General features: G+C 49.2%; 1 protein-coding gene across 1 annotated transcript in view; it reads right to left on the reverse strand.

The window, feature by feature from the left end:
* Positions 1-5,504: 5,504 nt before the first annotated feature.
* The window catches only part of LOC132588759 (26S proteasome regulatory subunit 10B), a 45,629-nt gene continuing 28,676 nt past the window's right edge, over positions 5,505-22,457 (reverse strand). Inside the window, exons 11-14 of the mRNA XM_060261173.1 lie at positions 20,848-20,968; positions 19,528-19,608; positions 11,830-11,901; positions 5,505-6,011 (exon numbers count right to left, since the gene is read on the reverse strand). Of these exons, the coding sequence (XP_060117156.1) occupies positions 5,893-6,011; positions 11,830-11,901; positions 19,528-19,608; positions 20,848-20,968 (393 nt within the window). The 3' untranslated portion in view covers positions 5,505-5,892. The remainder of the gene's footprint in view (positions 6,012-11,829; positions 11,902-19,527; positions 19,609-20,847; positions 20,969-22,457) is intronic.

Here is a 22,457-nt window from a genome sequence, read left to right on the forward strand (position 1 = left end):
AACGTCTCACCCCAGAGTCGAAAATGACTGGTGCTTGCACAGGGGACTACCTTTACCTTTTTTACCAAGGCGGAATGAGCTTTTAGAGCAGGGCTCTTGCCGAAGGCCACCATGTGGGAGGCTGCATTCCTGAACAAAGACATGAAGGCAATGGTGAACCTTTAGCACACTGTAACGTCTCCTCCCTCCCTTGGGGACAAGGAAGGAGGAGCCTCAGCCAATAGAAGGAAGAAAGGCTTGGCTCAGTAGTTCTTACGTGTGATTGAAAGAGCCTGGCAAAGCAAGCTCTCACTCTCCCCCGCTAAGGAAGGAGCCTCAGCCAATAGTGAAAGTAGAGGTTTTGCTCTGTAGCTCCTGTGTGATTGAGCAAGCCTGGCAAAGCAAACCGTAATACAGAAGGAAGAGAGGGAGAAGGAAGCTCTCTGGGGGCCTGATGTGGCCCCCGGGCTGCATATTTGGCACCCCTGCCTTAGGGAAAGATCAGTTAGGGCTGTGTGTTTACACTTTTCCCCTGGATCAATCTGTTGCTGAGTAGAAAGTAAATGTGTGGGCGTTTTTCTTTTTAATAAAACGCTTTATAATTCTTGATGCTGGCTCTGTACCACATAGACTTCCAACATTTGAGCCCGCTATTTAAAATGGGTGTCAGGTGAAAGGTGGTGGTGGAGAGACTGTCAGCAAGCTGCAAATGCAAGTGTAGTAATCTGTCCCCCTGGCAACCCAAATGCTAAGTAGTGGGAAATGCTCATATGAGGCATGGCCATAATATGGAAACGCAGGAAAAGGAAGCTGGTCTGTGCAGCTGTTCCGCCACAGGCTGGTTGAAGACTTGAACATGTCAAACATGAGACCCAGGGGCCAAATCAGGCCCCTGGAGGGCTCACGGTCAGGCAGCTGCTTCCTTCTGCATCACAGCTTGCTCTCCCATGCTTGCTCAATCGCACAGGAGCGACAGAGCAAGGCATCTATTTTCTCCACTGGCTGCGGCTCCTCCCTTGGGGAGGAAGAGGGGGAGGGAGAACTTGCTTTGCCAGGCTTTCAGTTACAGAGCAGAGCTACTGCGCCAAGCCTCTCTTCCTTCTGTTGGCTGAGACTCCTCCCCCTCCTGGTCATTTGGGAAGGAAGGAAAGAGCCAGAGCTTCCTTTGCCCAGTTCCCTGGATCGCACGGGAGAGAAACAATGGAAGCACCTTTAAGACTAACAAGTTCTAATGTTTTAAGCATGTTTCAAGTTCTTTAAAAATCGTTGTTTGAATGTGTCTTTTATAAAGTTTACGTATCTACTACCTGGTATTACATTTATGATACACACAGCTCGGCCTGACAAGGTCTTGCTTTATGTCAGATCCGGCCTCTTTGGTGTAGGGGTTAAGTGTCCAGATTCTTATCTCGGAGAACCGAGTTTGAGTCCCCACTCCTTCTCCACATACACCTGCTGATGTGACCTTGGGTCAGCCTCAAGTTCTCTCAGAGCTGTTCTGCTCAAGAGCAGTTCTGTCAGAGCTCTCTCAGCCCCGTCTACCTCACATGGTCTCTGTTGTGGGGAGGGGAAGGGAAAGGAGATTTGTAAGCCGCGCTGAGACTCCTTTGGCTAGTGAAGGGCGGGGTATAAACCCAGTCTCTTCTCTTCAAAACTCTATGCTTATGGCAATAGCCTGAGACCTTTCCAGGTCTTAAAGAGACCAGCAGCACTCTCCATTTAACGCAATGGCCCGTTTGCCTTAATAAGTCTTAGGGCATCTTCTACTCCTGTCTTCTTTGATCATGTTCTTACCGTTAGACGCTAAACAACCCAGAGGCTGAATTCTTCCATGGCCTTTCAGAGCAGCCAGTTTAATGCACTTCACGGGGCAGCGCAGTGTACCATCTGATCAATATGGCATGCTTCACATCCGCTGATTATTAAATGAAGGCATTTTCCCAAGGAGAGGGGGAGGCAGAGGGGGTATGCTTGTAAGAGCACAGCACTGTTTCCCCCTTGCTTCCTGCAGTGTGCTTTTACGGAGGAAGTTATTGATTCGAAAACAAGAGTTCCAAATGGTGAAGGTTAAATCATGGATATTTTCTTAAATTGCACTGTGAATTCTGGACCAGGAAGCCAAATTTCCCCAACATCCCACATGCAACACTGTTTTTAGGACAAAAAAAGGCCGTATTCTTAAAGCGTGACTAAATTGCCCATTCCCATTCTAACAAGAAAATAAGGAGAGCTCTGCTGGATCAGACCAGTGAGGGTCCTTCTAGTCCAGCATCCTGTCTCACACAGTGGCCAACCAGTTCCTCTGGAGGGCCAACAACAGGGCATGGAGGCTGATGCCTTCCGAAGAACCTCAGAAGAGCCCTGCTGGGTCAGACCAGTGAGGGTCCATCCAGTCCAGCATCCTCTCACAGGGGCCAACAACAGGGCATAGGGGCCCGAGACCTTCATAAAACATCACAAGAGCCCCACTGGAAGAGACCAGTAGCCCAACTAGTCCAGCATCCTGTCTTGCACAGCAGCCAAAAAGGATATTATAGCATTGGGAAAAGTACAGAAAAGGGCAACTAGAATGATTAAAGGTTTGGAACACTTTCCCTATGAAGAAAGGTTAAAATGCTTGGGGCTCTTTAGCTTGGAGAAACGTCGACTGCGGGGTGACATGATAGAGGTTGACAAGATTATGCATGGGATGGAGAAAGTAGAGAAAGAAGTACTCTTCTCCCTTTCTCACAATACAAGAACTCGCGGGCATTCGATGAAATTGCTGAGCAGTCAGGTTAAAATGGATACAAGGAAGTCCTTCTTCACTCAAAGGGTGATTAACACGTGGAATTCACTGCCACAGGAGGTGGTGGCAGCTACAAGCATAGCCAGCTTCAAGAGGAGATTGAATAAATATATGGAGCAGAGGTCCATCAGTGGCTATTAACCACAGCATATTGTTGCAACTCTGTCTGGGGCAAGTGATGCTCTGTCTTCTTGGTTCTGTGGGGGGAGGCAAAATGGAAGGACTTCTGGCCCCACTTGTGGACCTCCTGATGGCGCTTGTTTTTTTTTGTGGCCACTGTGTGACACAGAGTGTTGGACTGGAGGGGCCATTGGCCTGATCCAACATGGCTTCTCTTATGTTCTTATGTGACACAGAGTGTTGGACTGGAGGGGCCATTGGCCTGATCCAACATGGCTTCTCTTATGTTCTTATGTCACAAAGAGTATTGGACTGGAGGGGCCATTGACCTGATCCAACATGGCTTCTCTTATGTGACAAAGAGTGTTGGACTGGATGGGCCATTGGCCTGATCCAACATGGCTTCTCTTATGTTCTTATGTGACACAGAGTGTTGGAGTGGATGGGCCATTGGCCGGATCCAATGTGGCTTCTCTTATGTTCTTAAGTGACACAGAGTGTTGGAGTGGATGGGCCATTGGCCTGATCCAATGTGGCTTCTCTTACACACACATATATATACTGTGGCTATTAGCCACTGATGGACCTCTGCTCCATATTTTTATCCAATCTCCTCTTAAAGCTGTCTATGCTTGTAACTGCCACCACTGTGTCTGTTGTGGGGAGGAAGGTAAAGGAGATTGTAAGCCGCTCTGAAACTCAGAGTGAACGGTGGGATATAAATCCAATATCGCCATCTTCTTCTACTAACAGAGACCAAGCTGCAGTCAGATACACGCAGCCTTGCTGAGGAAGGCATTTTAGAGGTGGGGGTGGGGGATGAAAACCCAGACCCCTCCCTCCTTGCTGATTCCAAAATGGCCCTCCAGAGAAACAAGAGGACGATCAGGATGCCAAACCGAATCTGGACTCAATGGATTTCTGGAATATTTGTCACGTGAGATCTGAGGCAGTTGTTTTAAAAAGGTGAAAGCGAGAAGTGAAAATATGCACTCTGCCTGAAGGCTTAACGGTCTAATTGCAAAGGCTAAAACCCTTTTTGTGTATCTGTTTCCCAACTATGCCCTCCATCTGCAGATACCAAAACCCAGACTGGGGCCAAAGTCACCCAAGGCGGATTTTTTTCTGCAACCTTGGTGACCCCACCCCCTCCAAGTTTGCAGAAAAACCTGAAATTTTTAAAAACAAACAAACAAAAAAAGATACACCCACGGGGGGGGGGGGGGCAATACTCCTTTCTAAGCTATGGAGTCTTCATTGTGAGCTCCTGGCATTAAAGTGGCGAGCTACTGCATGAGTTAATTTGCTCTGGGGTCATTTTTCCTGAGCTAAGACAAAACGTGTGGAAAAGGGAAAGGTCCCCTGCGCAAGCACCACTCGTTTCCGACTCTGGGGTGACGTTGCTTTCACAGTGTTTTCATGGCAGACTTTTTACAGGGTGGTTTGCCATTGTCTCCCCCAGTCATCTACACTTTCCCCTCACAGCAAGCTAGGGACTCATTTGACCGACCTCGGAAGGATGGAAGGCTGAGTCAACCTCCAGCCGGCTACCTGAAAACCCAGCTTCTGCCGGGGATTGAAGTCAGGTCGTGAGCAGAGCTTAGGCCTGCAGTACGGCAGCTTTAACACTCTGTGCCATGGGTTGAGTGGGAGGCTAAAAATCTGCGAGCTCGCTCACACTAACTCAGGTTAGAGGAAACACTGGTGGTGGTGGTGGTGGTGGGGCATTAATTCTCCCCCAAGGGAAATAGTTTTCTCTGTGCAAGGACTGAGAACATCCTTTCCAGCCTTTGAGCATGGCAGATGCAGACTACGGTTGATTCCGGTAGCCACACTGGGCCTGACGTCAGTTGTGCTGGCGCTCAGGGACCTGCAGCTCAGCAACCGCAGCGGGCCACAAACTTGTGGGGGTGATCCCTTCTCAACCCGCCCCATTTCGCGCCAAGCCCACCACAGCTCCCATTAGAATGGGAGAATGGAGAGTTGAGTCACTCACTTTCAGAATAAGAAGATCCCCTTTTGTCCTGAAAGCAGTGTCACAAGGGGGGCAACTGGAGCCAGGGGGCAAGCCCACTGGTGGCTGCAGGAGAGTCCCAGTGGGAAAGATTCCTCCCCCTACTCCAGCAAGTCTCAGAAGCCCACACGCAGGGCTCTTTGTAGCAGGAGTTCCTTTGCATATTAGGCCACACCTCCTCGATGTAGCCAATCCTTTCAAGAGCTTACAGGGCTCTTCTTACAGGGCCTACTGGAAACTCCAGGAGGATTGGCTACATCAAGGAGGTGTGGCCTAATATGCAAAGGAGCTTACAGTAGCCCTGTCAGAAGAGCCCTGGCAGCTCTCAGAGGATTGGCTATATCAAGGAGGTGTGGCCTAATATGCAAAGGAGCTTACAGTAGCCCTGTCAGAAGAGCCCTGGAAGCTCTCCGAGGATTGGCTACATCAAGGAGGTGTGGCCTAATATGCGAAGGAGCTCCTGCTACAAAAAGAACCCTGCCCACATGTGCCCTTTTATAAATGCCAGGAAGTTTCAGTATTTGAAGATGATGCTCTCAGGGGAAGCAAAAAGGCATTTGCCCACCCTAGCTTCTGCAGAAAGCTCAAGGAAATGTATACTGATGAGGGTTTAAACAAGTTTTATTTAACTGTTCAAGGGGAGAGGGGAAGAAAAAGTAATAAATGATATAAAATAAGAAACGCGCCCTCTTCCGACCTGCCAAAGTAAACCGGTTTGGCTCGAGTCGCTGTACGAGAACACCCAACTGATTCTGTGCTAGAGTGGGGCTTGCGTCAAAGGCCCGTGTTTCCAGATCTGTTTCCGCCCCCCTCACCCAAAGCGGCAACAAACTCCCCTCGTGGCAGACGCCCTGCCAACTAGCTTACCGGCGTTAACGCAGACGCTCGAGGAAAAAAGAGACACAATCAAGGGAATACGTTTGTTTCTCGTGTCACCCAAGCCCCCAGCCGCCCCCATGCAGACCGTCCTCCGGCAGCCATCCGGCGGCGTTTACACCGGCTTGTAGTCCAGCTTCGACTCCAGTTTCTTGGAATCCGCCACTTTCCTCACCGCCTTCATGAAGTCCTCCTGAACCACAAAGTCGTGGTCTGCTCGGATAGCGAACATGCCTGCAAAAAGAAGATGATGATGTTGGATTTATATCCCGCCCTCCACTCCGAATCTCAGAGCAGCTCACAATCTCTTTTCCCTTCCTCCCCCACAACAGACACCCTGTGAGGTGGGCGGGGCTGAGAGAGCTCTGACAGAAGCTGCCCTTTCAAGGATAACCTCTGCTAGAGCTATGGCTGACCCAAGGCCATTCCAGCAGCTGCAAGTGGAGGCGTGGGGAATCAAACCCGGTTCTCCCAGATAAGAGTACCACGCTTAACCACTACACCAAACTGGCTCTCTGTGCAAGAGTTGGAGGAAGAAGACGACACTGAATTTATATTCCGCCCTCCACTCAGAGTCTCAGAGCGGCTCACAACCTCCTTTCCCTTCCTCCCCCACAACAGACACCCTGTGAGGTGGGTGGGGCTGAGAGGGCTCTCCCAGCAGCTGCCCTTTCAAGGACAGAGTCTCAGAGCGGCCTACAATCTCCTTTCCCTTCCTCCCCCACAACAGACACCCTGTGAGGTCGGTGGGGCTAAGAGGGGTCTCTCAGTAGCTGCCTTTCCAAGCACAGAGTCTCAGAGCGTCCTACAATCTCCTTTCCCTTCCTCCCTCACAACAGACACCCTGTGTGGTGGGTGGGGCTGAGAGGGCTCTCACAGCAGCTTCTCTTTCAAGGACAGAGTCTCAGAGCGGCTCACAATCTCCTTTCCCTTCCTCCTCCACAACAGACACCCTGTGACGTGGGTGGGGCTGAGAGGGCTCTCCCAGAAGCTGCCCTTTCAAGGACAGAGACTCAGAGCGGCCTACAATCTCCTTTACCTTCCTCCCCCACAACAGACACCCTGTGAGGTGGGTGGGGCTGGAGAGGGCTCTCACAGCAGCTGCCCTTCCAAGGACAGAATCTCAGAGCAGCCTACAATCTCCTTTCCCTTCCTCCCCCACAACAGACGCCCTGTGAGGTGGGTGGGGCTGGAGAGGGCTCTCCCAGCACTTGCCCTTCCAAGGACAGAGTCTCAGAGCAGCTCACAATCTCCTTTCCCTTCCTCCCCCACAACAGACACCCTGTGAGGTGGGTGGGGCTGGAGAGGGCTCTCACAGCAGCTGCCTTTTCAAGGACAGAGTCTCAGAGCGGCCTACAATCTCCTTTACCTTCCTCCCCCACAAGAGACACCCTGTGAGGTGGGTGGGGCCAAGAAGGCTCTCACAGCAGCTGCCCTTTCAAGGGCAACCTCTGCCAGAGCTACGGCTGACCCAAGGCCATTCCAGCAGCTGCAAGTGGAGGAGTGGGGAATCAAACCCGGTTCTCCCAGATAAGAGTCTGCACACTTCACCACTACACCAAACTGGCTCTCCAGAGACAGAAAAAAGTTCGTTTGGGTTTTGAGCCTTCAGTTGCAAAAAACCTACTTTGCAACAGGGTCACAGTCCTGGATCTCGGAAGCGCAAGGCTTCTCTTAACTGCAGAACCGTCACAGGAATTTCATAGCTACGCCCGGCTCTTTCCGTAGCCGGCTCCCGAAAAGTCTGCCTGCTTCGTGAAAGGCCTGTTTGCCCTTGGTGGTGAGGCGGGTGGGCTGCAGGCATGGTTTTTTCCAACTGCCTGATGACATTCTTGTAGGTCACATTTCTGTATTAGCACCTAGGTCAGGGGTGTCAAACTCATTTGTTATACGGGCCGGATCTGACATAAATGAGACCTTGTTGGGCCGGGCCATGCGTGTACCTATTTAAGATTAGGTAGCAGAGATATAAATTTTAAAAAGAACACAAACACAAATATATACATTTCTTCAAAAGACTTGGGCAGATTCAAACCACTTCTTATTTGGCAAGATACACAGAAGCGGTTATATGAAAATGATCAGGTCATTTCTTCCATGTGTTTTGCTCAAGCAATTTAAATGTGCATCCACCATTTTACGTGTTTCTATGTATTTTCTATGTATTTTATGTATTTTATTGTATAATTATAATTATAATTATTAATGTATTATTAATGTATTCTAAATTGATTTTGTTAGCTTTTTGTGTTGTGAGCCGCCCTGAGCCCACCTCGGTGGGGTAGGGCGGGATATAAATCGAATAAAATAAATTAAAAAAATAAATTATATATATATATATATATATATATATATATATATATATATATATATATATATATATATATATATATATATATATATATATATATATATATATATATATATATATATATAATATAATTATAATTATATATATATATAATTAAATTATATTATATTATAATTATAATTATATATATATATAATTAAATTATATTATATTATAATTATAATTATATATATATGTATATATATATATGTATATGTGTATATATATATATATATATATATATATATATATATATATATATATATATAAAAAAACTTAAAACATTTTAAAACTTAAAATGTTAGCACTCGGTCTTAAAGATGCTTTCTTTGTAATTCTCCCATGGGATCCAGGGAACTGGGCAAAGGAAGCGCTGGCTCTTTCCTTCCTTCCCCAGGGGACTGGGGGGGGGGGGGAGTCTCAGCCAATAGAAGGAAGAGAGACTTGGCTCAGTAGCTCTGCTGTGCAACTGAGAGAGCCTGGGAAAGCAGGCTGTGATGCAAAAGGAAGCAAGAGAGAGGGAGAAGGAAGCAGATAACAGCCACTTGCTCGGGGGCCGGATAGGAGCCCTTCGAGGGCCTGATTCGGCCCCCGAACTGCATGTTTTACACCCCTGACCTAGGCAATTCATGGGGCTGAATCTTGCATTCTGCTAGCAAGACAGTTTTCTTCCAGTACAGGGGTCTCCCAACGTGGTGCCTTTGGGTATCTTGGTGCCCACTGGCACTTTTCTTGGCACCCCCCCCCCGAGTGTTTGCAGCAGGAGTTTCTGATTGGCTATGCAAATTAAAACAACACTGTTTTAGAGGGAGGGGCGAGCGGAGTGCTTGTTTTATCCTCTCCCCTGCCCCTCTTTCCCGGGGTGTTTTTAAATTACCCCGCTTCTCCCTGGCACTTGGGCTTCCTCTGGGTGCAGCTCTGCCTTTGTATTTCTCCTCTGGGATCCAGGGAACTGGGCAAAGGAAGCTCTGGCTCTTTCCTTCCTTCCCCAGGGGACCAGGAGGGGGAGGAGCTTCAGCCAATAGAAGGAAGAGAGGCTTGGCTCAGTAGCTCTGCTGTGCGATTGAGAGATCACCACCCTATGAACACAAGGATTCCAAAGGTGCTCATGGGTTCAAACAGGAGGGGGACCCCTGCTCTAGCCCCAGAGGAAGCTCCCTTCTACGGGACCCAACCCCATGAATTGCGAAGCTGCAGTCAAACAGGCAGTTCTCACAAGAGGTATGGGGTGGAGGGAGATGACAAAGAGAAAAACAATTCTTCCTCTCCCAAAAGGCTACAACTCCAGGACATCCAATGAAGCTGCTGGGCAGCAGGCTCAGCCACGGTGACTGAGGGGAACCTCCACATTCAGAGGGACTAAGCGGCTGAATCTCAGAGCCAGGAGGCAACGTCAGGGGAAGGCCTCGGCCTCTGTGCCCTGCTGTTGGACCTCCAGAGGAACTGGTTGGCCTCTGTGTGAGACAGGAGGCTGGGTTAGATGGACCCTCACTGGTCTGATCCAGCAGGGCTCTTCTTGTGTCTAATGAAGGCCCTGGCCTCTCTGCTCTGTTGTTGGACCTCCAAAGGAACTGAGGGGCCACTGTGTGAGAAAGGAGGCTGGACTAGATGGACCACTGGTCAGATCCAGCGGAGCTCTTCTGATGTTCTTATGAAGGTCTCAGCCTCCCTGCCCTGTTGTTGGCCCTCCAGAGGAACTGGTTGGCCACTGTATGAGGCAGGAGGCTGGACTAGATGGACCCTCACTGGTCTGATCCAGCAGGGCTCTTCTGATGTTCTTATGAAGGCCTTGGCCTCTATGCCCTGTTTTTGGCCCACCAGAGGAACTGACTAACCACTATGTGAGACAGTATGGACTATAGGTCTAGTCCAGCAGGGCTCTTCTGATGTTCTTAGAAAGCTGAGAGTGGAATTAAATGTGAACAGCCCATTTTTTTAAATTGAAGATATACCAATTAAAGCCAGTTTGTTGTAGTGGCTAAGTGCGCGAACTCTTATCTGGGAGAACCGGGTTTGATTCCCCCACTCCTCCACCCGCAACTGCTAGCATGGCCTTGGGTCAGCCATAGCTCTCGTAGGAGTTGTCCTTGAAAGGGCAGCTGCTGTGAGAGCCCTCTGCAGCCCCACCCACCTCACAGGGTGTCTATTGTGGGGGAGGAAGGGAAAGGAGATTGCAGGCCGCTCTGAGACTCTGTCCTTAGAAGGGCAGCTGCTGGGAGAGCTCTCTCAGCCCCACCCACCTCACTGGGTGTCTGCTGTGGGGGAAGGAGATAAAGGAGATTGTTAGCCACTCTGAGACTCTGATTCAGAGAGAAGGGCGGGGTATAAATCTGCAGTCGTCTTCTTCAAAAGCCCATTTTACAATGCCAGGAAACAGTGCCCCAAGCAGAAATGGGCCAAGGGTCATCACAAGGACTGCCGCAACAAACTGTGACACAGCCCCACTGAGTTAAGCCACACGGCAGAGCAGCCCGCCCCATACAGTGGAGCTACCTGGGTACTATAGGTATGTAAGTGTGCAACACAATCGGACCCTGTCGCCTAAGGCACACAGCCCATGGAAGGGAAGCTGCTTTTGCAGTGGAACTTATAAGCTGTTCCTGCTGGGCATTCTCTCCCAGAACATCTGAACAAGGACCCTTAAGACAGTCCCTGTTTAGATCAGAAGCTCATACAGGAAAACTTCCCACTGTGTTGTGCTGCTAAGTTGAAGAAGACGACTGCAGATTTATACCTTGCTCTTCTCTCTGAATCAGAGACTCAGAGGGGCTCACAATCTCCTATATCTTCTCCCCCCACAACAGACACCCTGTGAGGTGGGTGGGTCTGAGAGAAGAAGACTGCAGATTTATACCCACCCTTCTCCCTGAATCAGAGACTCAGAACGGCTCACAATCTCCTATATCTTCTCCCCCCGCAACAGACACCCTGTGAGGTGGGTGGGTCTGAGAGAAGAAGACTGCAGATTTATACCCACCCTTCTCCCTGAATCAGAGACTCAGAGGGGCTCACAATCTCCTATATCTTCTCCCCCCACAACAGACACCCTGTGAGGTGGGTGGGTCTGAGAGAAGAAGACTGCAGATTTATACCCACCCTTCTCCCTGAATCAGAGACTCAGAACGGCTCACAATCTCCTATATCTTCTCCCCCCACAACAAACACCCTGTGAGGTGGGTGGGTCTGAGAGAAGAAGACTGCAGATTTATACCCACCCTTCTCCCTGAATCAGAGACTCAGAACGGCTCACAATCTCCTATATCTTCTCCCCCCACAACAGACACCCTGTGAGGTGGGTGGGGCTGAGAGAGCTCTCCCAGAAGCTGCCCTTTCAAGGACAAGAGCTATGGGTGACCCAAGGCCATTCCAGCAGCTGCAAGTGGAGGAGCGAGAAATCAAAACCGGTTCTCCAAGAGAAGAAGAATTGCAGATTTATACACCCTCCCCCCCACTCCCTGCCTCAGAGCGGCTCACAATCTCCTAGATCTTCTCTCCCCACAACAGACACCCTGTGAGGAGGATGGGGCTGAGAGAGCTGACAGAAACTGCCCTTTCGAGGACAGCTCTGTGAGAGCAATGGCTGACCCAAGGCCATTCCAGCGGCTGCAAGTGGAAGGATCAAACCCGGCTCTCCCAGATACTTAACCACTACACCAACACACAGAAAACAGGAGAGCCTCATCGTCACCCTCTGCTCCTTACCTGCTTCAGTGCAGACATTTCTCAGATCAGCGCCATTAAAACCATCAGACAGCTTCACAATCGCTTCATAATCTGTTGATAAAGGGAAGAACTGCGGGTTAATCGGGACGACGCGCTTCAAACTGCAAGCCGCCCCTGCGGCAAGAACCGTCACCCTCGTATCTGTGAGATCATCTCTCCCCCCTGGGTTCTGCCACGACAGCTTCGCTCATCCAAGCAGGGTTTTCTGTAGGTGCCAACTGCAAACGGGAAAGATCGAGAACGGCGCAGACGTGCGCTTTTCTCCACTGCGGCTCCTGCCTTGGGGAATGGTCTTCCCCCCTCTCCTGGTCTTTCACAAACGATGCAAAAACCTGAATTATCCAAGAGATCTTTCTTTGCAGGCAACAGAGTTTCACTGTACAAAAAGCTTCACCAAGCTACTTGGACAAATTACGAGGAACTGTGCTCCATCCTACGGTGTATAGCTTGCTGTGAGCTATGCAGTTTTTGCATCACATTAACACACTTTGGTTTGGCTTATTTTTTGTAGATCTCTGGTTGGTTCTACTACATAAATCCTATCTCTGTCTGGGGCAGTGATGCTCTGTATTCTTGGTGCTTGTGTGGCACAGTGGAAAGGCTTCTAGTGTCCTGGCCACACTGGTGGATCTCCTGATGGCACCTGGTTTTTTTGACCACTGTGTGACACAGAGTGTTGGACTGGATGGGCCATTGGCCCGATCCAACACGGCTTCTCTTATGTTCTTATGCCTGGGCGGCGATGCTCTGTATTCTTGGTGCTTGGAGGGGGGGGCAACAGTGGGAGGGCTTCTAGTGCCCTGGCCCCACTGATGGACCTCCTGATGGCACCTGAGTTTTTTGGCTACAGTGTGACACCGAGTGTTGTACTGGATGGGCCTTCAGCCTGATCCAACATGGCTTCTCTGATGTTCTTAAGTTACTGAATGTCTCATCTTGTTGACTATCTTGACTCACTCTGTATAATCCATCTTAAGCCTCAGGGGGAAAGGTGGCCTATAAATAAATAAAATAAATAACAAACCAAATGTGTTGCTAAATAAATGTCTTTCAGAGAGCTCTGAGAGAGAGCAGAGAAGAAGTGCTACAAGGGTGAAGTTTGTCTTTCTAAGCAGCTGGGGAAGTTGCTCAGAATTTCTGAGTTTGTGTGACTGTGTGATTGCTGAAAATTCTGAGTTTGTGGTTGCTGGGGAACTGCTGTTTGTTTGGTTTGAGTGGGCTGAAGGTGACTGTTGCTGATTGATTAGAAGTGGCTGTGTTCCCCACCATCTTTGCATTATTAAACTGCGCCTTGCCAGGGCGAGAGCTAAAGGGCTCTTGGCCTGTGGCTCTTAGCCTGGGGGCTCTGTAAGGACCAGGAACCCAGATCCCTAATTTCCTTGTTCTCCCAATAAGGTAAGTAGACCCTCCAGAAGGAGAGCCACATAAACAAACAGGATTTAAAAGGGTACTGTATATTTTAAAAAAAGCTATCATGAAGGTAGAATGCCAGCAGGGGGGTGGGGGCTTTCCAGTGTTTTGCACTGAGCACCACATGTATGACTATCTGCCACAGGACAGAAGTCTTGGGTGTGTGCTCGATGCAAGGAGCGCCTGGTCCTCAGGGAACGAGTTCGTACCCTTGAGGCCGAGGTGACTGCCCTGGAGAAGCAGAGACAGTCGGTTAGGCATTCGGAGAAGACTCTCGGGGACGTATTAGATGAGCCCCGCTCTGAACGTAGCAGCCCCATTGCTGCCAGGGAGCGTGAGGGTCGAGAGAGAACAGGGCACCATGCTGAGGATAAGGGGAATGCGCCCTCAGTTGGGACCTCTTCTTCAGTTGGTGAGCAGGTATCCTTTCGCGCCAAGGAACCATCCCTGGGCAGGGAGAGAGGGGGCGGGTCTTGGTAGTTGGTCATTCGATCCTTAGGCAAGTAGACAGCTGGGTGGCAAAACCGCGTACTGACCGCATGGTGACTTGCCTGCCTGGTGCGAAGGTAGCGGGCATTACATGTGTAGTAGATAGGCTGATAGACAGTGCTGCGGAGGAGCCAGTGGTCGTGGTGCATGTTGGCACCAACGATGTGGGGAAATGCAGTCGTGAGGTCCTGGAGGAAAAATTTAGGCTGCTAGGCGGGAGACTTAAGGCCAGGACCTCCAAGGTAGCCTTCTCAGAAGTCCTACCTGTTCCACGTGCAGGGCTGAAGAGACAGGCACAAATTTGAAGTCTCAATGTGTGGATGAGACGATGGTGCAAGGAGGAAGGGTTTAAGTTTGTTAGGCACTGGGACGCTTTCTGGAACAAGCGGGAGCTGCACAAAAGACGGTCTCCACTTGTCTCCAGATGGAACCAGGCTGCTGGCACTTAAAATCAAAAAGGTGGCAGAGCAGTTTTTAAACTAAATCTTGGGGGAAAGCTGACAGGAGATGAAATGTCTCTGGTTCAGGAGGACTCATCTCAAAGAGACGAAGGGTTAGCTGTTACTTTTCTACCGGGTAATGGATCAGAGTTGTCCACTGAGATGGTGACAAACAGTATGGGCTGCCTACCAAAGTCTCGAGGCAGCAGGAGGAAGGTTGCGGGCCTAATTTGTCTGGGAAATTATAGATGTTTGTATACAAATGCTAGAAGTGTTCAAAGTAAAATTGGTGAGTTGGAATGTTTAGTGTTGGGAGAAAACACAGACATTGCGGGAATTTCAGAAACTTGGTGGAATGAGGAGAATCAGTGGGACACGGTGATTCCTGGATATAAGTTATATCGGAAGGATAGGGAGGGAAGGGTTGGAGGTGGGGTGGCTCTGTATGTCAGAGAGGGTATACATTCCGGTAAGACTGAGGTCAAAGAATTAGATTCCCTTCTAGAAATGCTCTGGGTCAAAACAGAGAGCCCAAAAGGAAATTTAACTATGGGAGTTTGTTATCGCCCACCAAATCAAGAGAGAGAGGATGATTATAATATGATGGAAGGCTTAAAGATAGCGGCTAAACATAAAAACTGTGTCGTAATAGGTGATTTTAACTACCCGCAGATTGATTGTGTCAATATGTGTTTCGGTTGAGAGAAAGAGATTGAGTTTCAAGATGCTCTCAATGACTGTGCTATGGAGCAGATGGTCTCTGAACCTACCAGGGGTGGGGCGATCCTGGATTTGGTCCTAAGTAATGCCCAAGACTTGGTGAGAGATGTAATAGTGATCGCACCACTTGGGAGCAGTGACCATAACGTTATCGATTTCACCATTTGTATAAATAGGGAGTTGCCCCAAAAGACCAGCACAACCACATTTAACTTTAAAAGGGGTAAATTCTTTGAGATGAGGAGGCATGTGAAGAGGAAACTGAAAGGAAAGGTAAATACAGTCAAAACCTTTGGGGAAGCTTGGAGGCAATTTAAAACTACAATCCTAGAAGCTCAGATACCACAAGTTAGGAAAGGCACAAACAGGTATAAGAGAAGGCCTGCATGGTTAACAACAAAGTAATGGAAGCTATAAAAGGTAAGAAAGACTCCTTTAAGTGGTGGAAAGCTAGTCCAAGTGAGATTAATTAAAGGGAACACAGGCAATGGCAAATCAAATGTAAGACTGTGATCAGGCAGGCAAAAAGGGACTATGAGGAGCGTATTGCAAAAAACATAACCAACAATAAAAATTTCTTCAAATGTATTAGAAGCAGGAAACCAGTGAGGGAGGCAGTGGGGCCCTTGGATGACCAAGGGGTCAAAGGGTTATTGAAGGAGGATAGGGAAATGGCTGAGAAGCTGAATGCATTTTTTGCCTCCATCTTCACTGTGGAAGATGAGAAGTGTTTGCCCGCTCCAGAACCACTAATTTTGAAAGGGGGGTTGAAAAACCTGAGTCAGATTGAGGTGACAAGAAAGGTCCTGCAACTGACTGATGAATTACAAACTAATAAGTCACCAGGTCCAGATGGAATACATCCAAGAGTTCTGAAAGAATTCAAAGTTGAACTTGTGGATCTTCTGATAAAAATATGTAATCTTTCATTGAAATCTGCCTCCATTCCTGAGGACTGGAAGGTAGCAAATGTCACCCCCATCTTTAAAAAGGGTTCCAGAGGAGATCCGGAAAACTACAGACCAGTCAGTTTGACTTCAATACCGGGAAAGTTGGTAGAAACTATTATCAAGGACAGAATGAGTAGGCACATTGATGAACACAGGTTATTGAGGAAGACTCAGCATGGGTTCTGCAAGGGAAGATCTTGCCTCACTAACCTGTTACATTTCTTTGAGAGGGTGAACAAGCATGTGGACAAAGGAGACCCGATAGATATTGTTTACCTTGACTTCCAGAAAGCTTTTGATAAAGTTCCTCATCAAAGGCTCCTTAATAAGCTCGAGAGTCATGGAGTAAAAGGACAGGTCCTCTTGTGGATCATTAATAGAAAGCAGAGAGTGAGTATAAATAGGCAGTCTTCACAGTGGAGGACGGTAAGCAGTGGAGTGCCGCAGGGCTCAGTACTGGGTCCCATGCTCTTTAACTTGTTCATTAATTATCTGGAGTTGGGAATAAGCAGTGAAGTGGCCAAGTTTGCAGATGACACTAAATTGTTCAGAGAACCAGAGAGGATTTTGAGGCACTCCAAAGAGATCTGTTGAGGCTGGATGAGTGGGCGTCAACGTGGCAGATGAGGTTCAATGCGGCCAAGTGCAAAGTAATGCACATGGGGGCCAAGAATCCCAGGTACAAATACAAGTTGATGGGTTGTGAACTGGCGAAGACTGACCAAGAGATCTTGGGGTCGTGGTAGATAACTCACTGAAAATGTCAAGAAAGTGTGCTACTGCAATAAAAAAGGCCAACGCCATGCTGGGAATTATTAGGAAGGGAATTGAAAACAAATCAGCCAGTATCATAATGCCCCTGTATAAATCGATGGTGCGGTCTCATTTGGAGATTCTGGTCACCGTACCTCAAAAAGGATATTATAGCATTGGAAAAAGTGCAGAAAAGGGCTACTAGAATGATTAAAGAGTTGGAGAACTTTCCCTATGAAGAAAGGTTAAAACGCTTGGGGCTCTTTAGCTTGGAGAAATGTCGATTTACAAGAGTACAAGATTATGCATGGGATGGAGAAAGTAGTGAAAGAAGTCCTTTTCTCCCTTTCTCACAATACAAGAACTTGTGGGCATTCGATGAAATTGCTGAGCGGTCAGGTTAAAACGGATAAAAGCAAATTATTCTTCACCCAAAGGGTGATTAACAAGTGGAATTCACTGCCACAGGAGGTGGTGGTGGTGGCGGCTACAAGCATAGCCAGCTTCAAGAAGGGATTGGATAAAAATATGGAGCAGAGGTCCATCAGCGGCTATTAGCCACAGAGAGAGAGAGAGAGAGTGTGTGTGTGTGTGTATATATTGGCCACTGTATGATACAGAGTGTTGGACTGGATGGGCCATTGGCCTGATCCAACACAGCTTCTCTTATGTTATTTTGAACATGCAGAGTGACTTGTCGCCAGCTCCCAAATGAGACCCAGTATAGCGTTCTTTGGCTATGTAAGGTCTGATCAGACTGCTTTTGGCTGCGTTGAATGGCATTTCCCAGCTTTATCATACTAGTTATGGTCTTGGGCCAACATCCCAAACTGTTACGAGTTAGTTTTTTTGGTGTAGTTGGCCAGTTTGGTGTAGTGGGTAAGTGCGCGGACTCTTATCGGGGAGAACCAGGTTTGATTCCCCACTCCTCCACTTGCAGCTGCTGGAATGGCCTTGGGTCAGCCATAGCTCTCTTATCTGGGAGAACCGGGTTTGATTCCCCCCTCCTCCACTTGCAGCTGCTGGAATGGCCTTGGGTCAGCCATACCTCTCGTAGTTGTCCTTGAAAGGGCAGCTTCTGTCAGAGCTCTCTCAGCCCCACTTACCTCACAAGGTGTCTGTTGTGGGAGAGGGGGGAAGGTAAAGGAGCTCTGAGATTCAGAGTATACGGTGGGATATAAATCCAATATCATCATCATCTTCTTCTTTAAGGGCAAGACCTGAACCAGGGAGATGTGGGTTCAGATCTTTGCTGCAACCAGGAAGCAACTCTGGGCAGGCCTGGAACAGTCCAATGCACTTAGCCTAATCTACCTTGTTGGGCTGCCGAGAGGACAAACAGGGATAACACACGTGCGCCTTTCCTCCATTCATTAATGGCATTTGTTTACCGCATCGCCTTTGCACCTCAAAGTGCTTCTCAAGCAACGAATCAATACACAAGGCCTATAAAAGCTGCTTCAAATCGGAGAGACCCGCAAAGCAAGCAGAGAGCTCGCTGAACTCATAAATATGTCATAAAGCTCTCCCGAGCAAAATTGCCCCCAGAGATTCCCCTAAAGGGCATCAGCACCTCACAGAGGAGGGGGCCAGTGACTCCGTTCAACCCCCAGCATCTCCGCTTAAAAGGATCTGGCCGTGGGTAATGTGGAAGACCTTGAGACCCCGGCCAGCGCCTGCTAGTCTGAGTGGACAAAACTGACTTGGATAGATCAAGGACACCTTCAAGAGGGGTTTAGATAAAAATATGGAGCAGAGGTCCATCAGTGGCAATTAGCCACAGTGTGTGTGTGTGTGTGTGTGTGTGTGTGTGTGTATATATATATATAATTTTTTTTGGCCACTGTGTGACACAGAGTGCTGGACTGGATGGGCCATTGGCCTGATCCAACATGGCTTCTCTTATGTTCTTAAGTGACACAGAGTGTTTGGACTGGATGGGCCATTGGCCTGATCCAACATGGCTTCTCTCATGTTCTTATGTGACACAGAGTGTTGGACTGGAGGGGCCACTGGCCTGATCCAACATGGCTTCTCTTATGTTCTTATGTGACACAGAGTGTTGGACTGGAGGGGCCATTGGCCTGATCCAACATGGCTTCTCTTATGTTCTTATGTGACACAGAGTGTTGGACTGGAGGGGCCATTGGCCTGATCCAACATGGCTTCTCTTATGTTCTTATGTGACACAGAGTGTTGGACTGGAGGGGCCATTGGCCTGATCCAACATGGCTTCTCTTATGTTCTTATGTGACACAGAGTGTTTGACTGGAAGGGCCACTGGCCTGATCCAACATGGCTTCTCTCATGTTCTTATGTGACACAGAGTGTTGGACTGGAGGGGCCACTGGCCTGATCCAACATGGCTTCTCTTATGTTCTTATGTGACACAGAGTGTTTGACTGGAAGGGCCACTGGCCTGATCCAACATGGCTTCTCTCATGTTCTTATGTGACACAGAGTGTTGGACTGGAGGGGCCACTGGCCTGATCCAACATGGCTTCTCTTATGTTCTTATGTGACACAGAGTGTTGGACTGGAAGGGCCACTGGCCTGATCCAACATGGCTTCTCTTATGTTCTTATGTGACACAGAGTGCTGGACTGGAGGGGCCACTGGCCTGATCCAACATGGCTTCTCTCATGTTCTTAAGGGCGTAATGCAGCTTCATGTTTTCTTCTAGCATTATCTGGGGAAGGGCTGTGGCTTAGTGGAGGGGCTTCTGCTCAGCACACAGAAGGTCGCATGTTCGACCCCCGGCATCTCCAGTTCTAAAAAAGACCAGGCAGTCGGCGATGGGGAGGACCCCAGAAAGCCGCTACTCTAGAGACAGCAATCTATCAGCGTGTTACTTGGGCAGCAAAAACCAACCTCCGTCTGCTCAAACAGCGTTCCCAAGTCCGTGGGGCACTTACCTATTTCACCATGTTTAGTTATAGGGCCAGCGTGAATCTTCAGTATGTCCAATCGGGCTTGCTCATTTGGCAAGTCAATATCTAAAAGGAAGGGGAAAAGAGCTTTGTTAACATGAAACAGGGGCAGGGGAGCGAGAGTTTAAAAAAAAAGTCCCCTGTGCAAGCACCAGTCGTTTCCGACTCTGGGGTGACGTCGCATCGTGAGGCTTTCACAGCAGGCTTTTTTTACAGGGTGGTTTGCCGTTGCCTTCCCCAGCCATCTACACTTTCCCCCCAGCAAGGCCCGCGGATGATGTTATAAATATCCATATGGCCCTTGCAGAAAAAAAGGTTCCCCACCCCTGTTTTACTGGGTGGTTTGCCATTGCCTTTCCCAGCCATCTACACTTTCCCCCCAGCAAGGCCCGCGGATGATGTTATAAATATCCATATGGCCCTCGGCAGAAAAAAAAGGTTCCCCACCCATTTTACGGGGTGGTTTGCCATTGCCTTTCCCAGTCATCTACACTTTCCCCCCAGCAAGGCCCGCAGATGATGTTATAAATATCCATATGGCCCTTGGCAGAAAAAAAGGTTCCCCACCCGTTTTACGGGGTGGTTTGCCATTGCCTTCCCCGGACATCTACACTTTCCCCCCAGCAAGGCCCGCAGATGATGTTATAAATATCCATATGGCCCTTGGCAGAAAAAAAGGTTCCCCACCCGTTTTACGGGGTGGTTTGCCATTGCCTTCCCCAGCCATCTACACTTTCCCCCCAGCAAGGCCCGCGGATGATGTTATAAATATCCATATGGCCCTCGGCAGAAAAAAGGTTCCCCACCCATTTTACGGGGTGGTTTGCCATTGCCTTCCCCAGCCATCTACACTTTCCCCCCAGCAATGCCCGCAGATGATGTTATAAATATCCATATGGCCCTTGGCAGAAAAAAAGGTTCCCCACCCGTTTTACGGGGTGGTTTGCCATTGCCTTCCCCAGCCATCTACACTTTCCCCCCAGCAAGGCCCGCGGATGATGTTATAAATATCCATATGGCCCTCGGCAGAAAAAAGGTTCCCCACCCCTGTTTTACGGGGTGGTTTGCCATTGCCTTCCCCAGCCATCTATACTTTCCCCCCACCAAGCTGGGGACTCATTTTACCGACCTCGGAAGGATGGAAGGCTGAGTCCACCTTGAGTCGGCTACCTGAACCCAGCTTCTGCCGGAATTGACCTCAGGTCATGAGCAGAGAGTTCGGACTGCAGTACCGCAGCTTGACCACTCTGCGCCACGGGGCTCCTTAGCGAGAGGTACAGCATAGCATCTAGAAACTCTACTCACGGATTTTCCTGTCCAGTCTTCCAGGACGCAATAACGCCGGATCCAGAGTATCGGGCCTGTTCGTAGCCATTATCATCTTCACTCTGTGCAGAGTGTCAAATCCATCCATCTGATTCAACAACTGGAAAAGACGTTGCAAAAACAAGCCTTAAAGCCTTTAAACCAATTCCGACCGGTCAATTTGAGACTGCCGATCAACCAACAGGTGGAGAATTACGGCTAGGATCACCCTAGGAAGCTCCCAGACACGGCTACATGAAGTCAGCCACGGCTTTAAGAGCGGCTACGGAGATTCCCGCTGTCCCACCGTGAAGCTGCCAGGTAGAAGTAGGTTTCTATATCCTGTTTTTCTCTACCCTAAGGAGTCTCACAGCAGCGGACAATCACCTTCCTTTCCTCTCCCCACAACAGGCGCCTTGCGGGGCAGGCGGGGCTGAGAGTTCTGAGATCTGGGACTGACCCAAGGTCACCCAGGAGGCTTCACCAGAAGGTGTCGAGAACGGAACTCGGTTCTCCACATTAGAGTCCTGAACTCTATGCCAGGGGTGGCCAAAATGCGGCTCAGGAGCCACATGTGGCTCTTTCACACGTATTGTGGGGCTCTCAAAGCTCCCACTGCTCTGTTGGCCAGCTTGGAGGAGGCATCTGCCTCTTTAAATCACTTCTCCAAGCCAACCCAGCTGGCAGTTTGGAAAATGCATTTAAAATTAAAGTGGCTTTCTTCCTACCGCTCCCTCCTTCCTCCCCCATTTATTTGCCTTCCTTCCCTTAAACATCCGACATTCATGTCTTGTGGCTCTCAAAGACCTGACCTTTATTCTATGCGGCTCTTATGTTAAGCAAGTTTGGCTACCCCTGCACAATGCCACACTGGATCTCAATGATGTAATGGCCCACTGGTCCATCAGGGGCAGTCTGGTCTACTCAGACTAACAGCTGCTCTCCAGGGTTTCAGGCTCTTTCCCATCACCTCCTTCCTCGTCCTTTTAACTGGAGATGCCGGGGATTGAACCTGGGACCTTCTGCATGCCAAGCAGATGCTCTGCCATGGAGCTACAGCCCCACTTCATGGCTCTCCAGGGTCTCAGGCTGAGGTCTTTCCCATCACCTCCTGCCTGCTCCTTTCTAACTGGAGATGCCAGGGATTGAACCTGGGACCTTCTGCATGCCAAGCAGATGCTCTGCCACTGAGCTGTAGCCCCACTTCATGGCTCTCCAGGGTCTCAGGTCAAGGTCTTTCCCATCACCTCCTGCCTGGTCCTTTTTAACTGGAGATGCCGGGGATTGAACCTGGGACCTTCTGCATGCCAAGCAGATGCTCAGCCACTGAGCTACAGCCCCACTTCATGACTCTCCAGGGTCTCAGGCTGAGGTCTTTCCCATCCCCTCCTGCCTGGTCCCTTTAACTGGAGATGCCAGGGATTGAACCTGGGACCTCCTGCACGCCAAGCAGAAGCTCTGCCACTGAGCTACAGCCCCACTTCATGACTCTCCAGGGTCTCAGGCTGAGGTCTTTCCCATCCCCTCCTGCCTGGTCCCTTTAACTGGAGATGCCAGGGATTGAACCTGGGACCTCCTGCATGCCAAGCAGAAGCTCTGCCACTGAGCTG

The sequence above is a fragment of the Heteronotia binoei genome, chromosome 21 (assembly GCF_032191835.1).
Source record: "Heteronotia binoei isolate CCM8104 ecotype False Entrance Well chromosome 21, APGP_CSIRO_Hbin_v1, whole genome shotgun sequence".
In the NCBI taxonomy this organism is placed as follows: domain Eukaryota; kingdom Metazoa; phylum Chordata; class Lepidosauria; order Squamata; family Gekkonidae; genus Heteronotia; species Heteronotia binoei.